The 7,253-nt window shown below is 56.7% G+C and overlaps 1 protein-coding gene across 1 annotated transcript; it reads right to left on the bottom strand.

Moving 5' to 3' along the window:
• Positions 1 to 2,397: 2,397 nt before the first annotated feature.
• LOC107535838 (testisin-like) lies at positions 2,398 to 6,772 on the bottom strand. Its single transcript, XM_087815219.1, has 7 exons — positions 6,706 to 6,772; positions 6,593 to 6,622; positions 6,477 to 6,503; positions 6,110 to 6,275; positions 5,200 to 5,483; positions 2,910 to 3,064; positions 2,398 to 2,664 (listed from the first exon to the last, which is right to left on the bottom strand). The coding sequence occupies exons 1-7, from the start codon at positions 6,770 to 6,772 to the stop codon at positions 2,398 to 2,400; spliced, it is 996 nt and encodes a 331-aa protein (XP_087671345.1).
• Positions 6,773 to 7,253: the final 481 nt, after the last annotated feature.

Genomic DNA, 7,253 nt, shown 5'->3' with positions numbered 1-7,253 from the left:
GAGGTGATATTCCTGAGGGCAGGTGGGCAGGCCCAGGTCTGTCTGGGTTACTCGTGAGTCATGAACTCCAGGAAATGGAATTGCACTCCCTACCCCCACTCAACCCCCACCTCCACAGCAAGGCCTACACTGGGCCTGGGCTCCTAGTCTGGGTCCTGTAACCCCTTGGGCCCTGGGTGGCCCAGTTAGCTGTCCTCTTCCCCTCCCCCAGCCGTGTCTTGGGTGCCTACACCCAATGCTGCCACTTGGCTGGGTCTATCTTCCTGGTGTTGACTCAGATGCTCCTGGGCCTGGCCCCTGCTGGCCCCACAGGCTGCCAGCCAGGTCGGGACCCAGGTCCCAGTGCTGTTGCCTAGGAAGGGATCATTGCGGGACTCTCATCCCCTCCTGGATACCAGCGCGCCGAGGGCAGGGCCTGAGCAAACAGGGCTGGTTACATGACTGGATCCTGCTGCACACTTTCCAAGACCTTCCTCTTCCCTCCTGCTTCCTAACCCCAGGGGCTTATTCTGGCCCCATGGGGAGCTTCCTAGTCTCCCCAGGACACTGAGGATCTCTAACACGAACCTCTCCAGCCAGCTGGGAATGAGTGCGGTCACCTGGTATCTCTGCACTAGTCAAGATTCCTATTCTGACACGCCAGGGAGTTGTGCATTGTCAGGTGTATACCACTAAGGGGGCTCCCTCTCTATACCTTTCCCTTGTTTTCGAGTCCCCTCTGAACCCCAAGCCCTCTTCCACTTCCGCCTGTTAGGGACCTGACATGATCTGATGGGACCTTGCTCTCCCAGGCAGAGCTGGGTTGGCCTGGCCATTCCATGGCTAGAAGCTGGAGGACATACTGTTTCATTTTGGACCTTGAGTTTGTTGCATAGTCCTGACTCCTCCACTCCCAGAACTTCTGATTGTCTGTTTTCTGGCAGTTTCGTGTTTGTCCTACTCTCCAACCCACTCCACTTCACAGCCTGAAGCCTGCTGACTTCCTCTTCTGATTGCTTTCCGGCTCTGCCACACTGTCACTTTTGAACCTCTTTTCGGGTCCCACTGGATGGGTTTCGCTGTTTTTGTATTCTGGATCTTCAATTTTCTGCGTTTTCACTCTGGACTTGCAGGAATGCAGGCTACGTCATGAATTACTTTTCTATTGCTGCTGTAACAAATTACCACACACTTAGTGGCCTAAAACAGCATAAGTTTACTGTCGTAAAGTTTGTCGGCTAGAATTCTGACAAGTGTCCCACTGATCTAAAAGCAAGGTGTCAGCAGGGCTGCATTCCCTCCTGGAGACTCTGGAGAACCCACTGCCTCACCTTCTCCAGCTTCTAGAGGCCGCCTCGTCCTTGGCTTGTGGCCCTTGCTGTCTTCAAAGCCAGGAACAGTGGGTTGTGTCCTTTTCATATCACATCAGACTTCCTCTTCTGACTCCTTCGATTTTTTTAAAAAAATGTTTTCATTGATTTTAGAGAGAGAAGGGAAAGGGAGAGGGAGATAGAAACATCGATGAGAGACATTGATCAGCTGCCTCCTGCACGCCCCCTACTGGGGATCGAGCCCGCAACCCCGGCATGTGCCCTGACCAGGACCACTTGGTTCATGGGTCGACGCTCAACCACTGAGCCACACTGCCGGGCTCCTTCTTCCAGCTTTAAGGACACTTATGATTACATGGGGCTCACCTGGATAATCCAGGAAAATCTCCCATCTCATGTCCTTAATTTAATCACATCAGTAGAATCCATGGGAGTCAGGAGAGAAGTGCCCACACCCAGCATCCTGGTCCTCCAGGAGTTTGATGGAGGGGCTTGTGTTCCCTGTGGTTTCTCAGAGGCCCCAGTGGGACTGTGCCTCAGTTGCCCACACAGTAGCCTCCTCTTTCAGGCAAATGTCATTGGGTTCTTCCTTCCCTGCCTCAGTTTCCCCACTCCTCACTGGGGCTTCTTGGTATCACCTCCCAAATAAACTACCTGCACCTCAGTCCTGATTCCAGGTCAGGCTTTGGGCGACCACAGTAAGACCAGGAGCACCTGGCATCTGTGTAAAGGGACCACCGGCATGAGCACTGGGGTGTTTGGGGGCGTTTCCTCCACAGTACCCCCACTCCAGTCTTCTGAGCCCCCAGGGACCCTGGTGCTACTAATGCCCTTCCATAAATTATCTTTCTGATTGAATTAACCTGAGAGGGTTCTGTTGTTTGCAACCCAGACCTGTAATTGGGGAGAGATTTAGGAGTTACGGAGTGGTCTTGGGGTGGACAGGACATGGATGACCATGAGGGAGTCCACAGAATGTTCTGCAAAGCATCAACTAGAACATGCAAATGTGTTTATTAGCAACAGGACAGGAGGGGGCTGGGCCTGACGCAGCAGATGGCCCTGACTCTCAGGGGCTCTGTTGGGCTCAGGCTGGCTGCAGGGCTGGGGCAGCCCAGAGGAGGTGGAGGACCAGCAGCAGCAGCCAGGAGCATGGCCTGTGAATGTTGCTGCGGGCAACCAGCTTCTGCATCCACTTGAAGTGCATACTGACGTTGGTGTAGACACCAGGCCGGTTGGGCCTACCACAGCCCACTCCCCAGCTCACGACTCCAACCTGATACCACAGCCCTTTCTTTTCGCAGGCCAAGGGTCCGCCTGAGTCGCCCTGGGGAGCAGAATGGGTGAGCAGGGCCTGGGGTGGGGCAGGAGGGGTTAACAGAGAAGGTAGGGAGAGCAGGAGGGGCTGTGGAGCTGGGAAGACTGGGTACAAATCCTACTCCTCCCCCCTAGAAGCGGGCAAGTTTCTGCATCTGCAAAGGGGGGCAATGGTCTCAAACCCCTTGGATTGTCATGAGGACCATGGCTCTCAGGTCTGGGGCTGGGCTGGTGAGAGACTAGGACCCAGAAGGCCTGGTTAGGGTGGGTAGGGACACTCACGAAACAGGCGTCCTTGCCACCTTGAGCGAAGCCAGCACAAATCATGTCTCCCCAGATGTTGTGGCTGAAATAAGGCTGTGAGTAAAGGTAGTTACACATAGTGGTGTTTATGACGCCGACCTGCACTTCCTGGAGGGTGTAGGGAGACGGCAGATCTATGTAGGAGTTGAGGGGACAGAGAAAGATAGCATCCTGAGCCACTGCTCTGCCATCTGGTTGGGAGAAATGCATAGGTTACAGGGCAGGGGGGCAGGGTCCCTGGGGTACCGGTGGTGCCTTGATGAGTCCTCTGCTCTAGCCGAGCACCCAGCACATCATGGGTGATGAGCGATATCCCAGAAGGACCCAATGGCAGTACAGGCTGTTAGAGCGCCTCCCTGAGGCTCAGTTTCCCTACAAGCAACATGCAGATGACAGCCCCCGCCAGAGCCAGTAGAGAGACCTTAGCATGCACAGGGGAGAAGACTAATGCAGCTAAGAGGTTTTAGAATTCATACATTTCAAGGCCCGAGCCAAGAGCTTTCCTAGGCACTCCGAGTGCTCCCACAGCACTCCCAGGCTGCAGCGCAATCATGACCCACTTTTAGGTAAGAAAGGTGCACCCGAGAAATGGCAGAGCCTGACGTGAACCCCGGTCTATCCAATACCTAAGTCCTGGCTGGGATCTCTACCTTATCCTGCAGAGGGTTGTGACCACAATAACATCAAAAGTTGACATGTGGCCCCGCCAACGTAGTTCAGCGGTTGAGCATCGACCTAGGATCCAGGAGATCTCGGTTCGATTCCAGGTCAGGGCACATGCCCGGGTTGCAGCTCGATCCCCAGTAGGGGCCATGCAGGAGGCAGCAGATCAATGACTCTCTCATCATTGATGTTTCTCTCTCCCTCTCTCTGCCTCTCTCTGAAGTCAATAAAGATATGTTTTAAAAAAAAAAAAAAAGCTGACGTGTGGGCAGAGCCTCTGGTCTGCAGGGCACTCTGCTAAACCTTATGGATGAACGCTTTTAAACCTCAGAGCCACCCTCTGAGGTGGGAACTATTATTACTCCATTTTACAGGTGAGGAAGTTGAAGCACAGTTAGATGAAGTGCTTACACAAGGTCTTCCAGCTAGCACATGGCAGAGCTAAGGTTTACACCAGGCAGAGGGGCTCCACAAGTCATCTCCACGTGTGAGAATGAGGGTGGAGCCTGGGGCTGGATGTGACTACCTGTCAGCCTTGGGCCAGGGAGGGAGGGAGCAGTCTGCCTGGCTGGGCCTCCTGGCTCACACTCATGCAGCCCTTTGGGGCCAGGGAAGTCTGTAGCAGGGGCACTTTATTCAGTCCTTCCTAGGAGAAAGGAAAGGACCCCAACTCTAGAGGGAGGCAGGTCTAGTGTTCACTTTTCTATCCCCAGTTCTCTCTGTGACAGTACAGAGAGAGCCCTGGCTTCTCCACTGACCCCTTCTGGGGCCTTGGGCAATTTCCATATCCTTGTCAGCTTGCTCATCTGTGAAGTAGGTGTAAAAATGTTTCCAGCCTCATTTGCAAGCAAGGTCCTGAAGGAAAACAGATGGTATCCTGCTACCTCCTGAGTCCCTAGAGCCTAGAACAGTGCCGGGCACAGTGTGCAGGCAAGAGCTTCCTCTGTTATTATTGCTATTTAAGGGTGAGGCAGGGATGGGCGAGGCCAGGGAACAGTGTAAGGGGCAGTCCAGGCAGAAGGCCTGTGCCTCCCCCACCTGAGGGCACCCTGGGGGAAGCTGTGCCCAGCGGTTTCAGGGCATTCATGGTGAAAGATAAGCAGGTGACAGCTCCTACTGGTTCAAGGACTTCCTGTAGAGCCAAGGTTGGACTGTGGCTTGAAATTTTGAGAATAGAGAAATGGGCTCAGCACTCCGGGAGAGTAGGCCACCATGGATAGATAAAGAAGGTATGAGCAAGCCAGCGTGGGGAGGTTTGATGGCTTGGGGGGGTAAGCTCCAGGCTGAGGCCTTTCTGACAGGTCCTCCCACCCCACCCCCAATGCCCTTGCACACTGGGAGTATAGCCTGGGCCAAGCTGGCTGCCTTCTCACTACTAGCTTCTGGCTCATGGTCTCTGGGGGAAAGAGGGAACTGAGTGTTGGTACAGAAAGTCCAGCCCTTGTAGGGGGGAGCACAGCAGGTGGGAAGAGAACACTGAGCAGGCCCACGAAGGGTCCCAGTTGTGTAGGGTGGGGGCTGGTGTAGCTGATGCAGCTGGAACAGAAGGTGGAGGATCATGCCCCTGCTCTCCTGCCCCAGACCCATAGCGTGTCCCCAGCCTCACCTTCACCTTCTTTGATTTCCCCCCAGCCAGTCACCCAGCAGTCAGTCCGGTTCTGGAACTCAGCGGAAGAGGTCAGGACACAGATGGGCTGGATGTACTTAGTGTAGGTGACAGACGAGGTCAGCCTCAACATGGCAATGTCATTGGATACAGCCCCCAGATACCTGGGGCTCATAACAATACGCTCCACCTGGTAACGGTTGCGGTAGGCCTGCAGGTTCCAGATAGCAGGCTCAGAAGACAGCTCACCAAACTGGACTGTCCACACAAAGGGGTCAGTGGACCTGGTAGAGAGGAGAGAGCAGTCAGGAAGCCTTATTGGAGGGTGAGACACCTGAGCACACCTGCTCCCATGGTGGTGAGAGGCCAGAGAGGCTGCAACCAGAGCCCCAGAAACTGGGGACTTGGGGGGTGATGGGGCAGGAGTGATCTGGCTAGTCACTCAACCAGCCTGTCACCTCTCAGAGCCATCCTCAGAAAAGAATGAGCAGATGACAGATGCCAAAGTGAGCCACTCGGCAGGGTGGAGTCAAACCAGCTTCAGGGGCCACTGCTGCCACAGGCCAGGCTCTGCCCAGCACCCGCCCGCCCCGGCTCATTCCCCCCACCTGGGTGCTCCCAGGGCGGGACCAGGAAGGTGAAGGCTAAGGTGCCATTTAGGGAGAAGAGAACAAGGAAGTTTTTAGAAAAGAACAAGACACACAAATGTGCACTGGAACCTTCTGGAAGACCCTTCTGGAAAAAACGGAATAGGGCTCCCTGCAGGGGCACCATCAGAACTCCTAAGGATGTGACCAGCTGCGGTGGGGCCTGCGGCTCAGGAGAACATGAGGGTCATATCCGTGTACAAGCGCGTGGTGCAGACCCAGGGTCCCGCTCAACTGGCCACCCCCACCCCTCCGAGACTCACGATTCAAAGCAGTGCGCCGCCGTGAGCACCCAGCGCCGGTTGAGCAGGCTCGCTCCGCAGGAATGGGAGCCCCAGATGCGCAGGCTGCCCTGCCACGGCCAGCGCCCCAGCTCCGCGTCCTTTCCTCCCACCACACGCGTCCCTATGGCCCGTCGGCCACATGGCCCTGGGATGGACAGACCGACACTGGGCTGAGCTGCAGGAAACAGGCCCGTCTGCCCACCCTCGCCCGCCCAGGAGCGCGAAGGGGAGGGGCTCCCCAGGGCTCATCCTGGGGTCATGCAGCTGAGGTACAAGAGGACGCTGGGGACCCTCCCCCACGGGGTCTGCAGCCGCCCGCCCCTCCCCCCAGGGGCCCATCAGTTACATGTGAGCAACGACGAGTTCTCGAAACCTGGGGCGAGAGAGACGAAAAGATGAGGGGCCCTTTGCACTCTAGCCCAGCTGTGCTGCGCAGGGAAGCGAGCGTCCTGGGCGCCTTACCTGCAAACATCATGTCCTGTTCCGGCCACGCTGGGGGGAGGAGAAAAGGTGAGCTGCCCTCGGTCCCCAGGCGCCCCATCCTCCCCGTCCCCCAAGCTCCTGCCTGAACTCACCCTGCATCTCGAGTTCGACGCGCACCAGCAGCTGCGCCAGCAGCAGCGCCACGACCGGAGCGCCCATGGCTCCTCTCCCGCCGCCTGGCGCCCCCTCGGCTTCTGCCGGCTCCAGGGCCCGGCTGGGGCGCCCCCTGGGGGAGAGGGAACCCTGGCGCCACCTTCTCCAAGCTTGACCTCTCTGGGCCCAAGGCCTTTGGGGTACATGTGACCTCACAGCGCCCCAGCTTTGAGTTTCTCCTGGGGCTGGGTCCCCAGCCACACCCCTTTGCTATGGCCCAGAAACCAATGCACCTAAACAGCCCCTCTCTTGTCTGCAACCCTGGGATCCTGGCTGCCGGGCTTGCTGCCCCCTTTCCTACCCACTCCTTCTAGGAAGGACCAAGGACCTGGCCCACAGCCAGGACTCCCATGAAAGCGCACTAACAAGTCCTCATCGAGGCCCGTTGGGGCTCAGCCTGTTAGGCTGACCCAGGAAGGGGATCCCTCACAAAACTTGCTTTGAGAAATGGTGGCCTTGGGTCTTGTCTCTTCCTGAGGCAGACAGG

Source organism: Miniopterus natalensis, chromosome 3 (assembly GCF_054644295.1).
Source record: "Miniopterus natalensis isolate mMinNat1 chromosome 3, mMinNat1.hap1, whole genome shotgun sequence".
Lineage (NCBI taxonomy): Eukaryota > Metazoa > Chordata > Mammalia > Chiroptera > Miniopteridae > Miniopterus > Miniopterus natalensis.
Note: the sequence above shows the minus strand (reverse complement) of the source record. Positions and strands in the feature narration are given on the sequence as shown.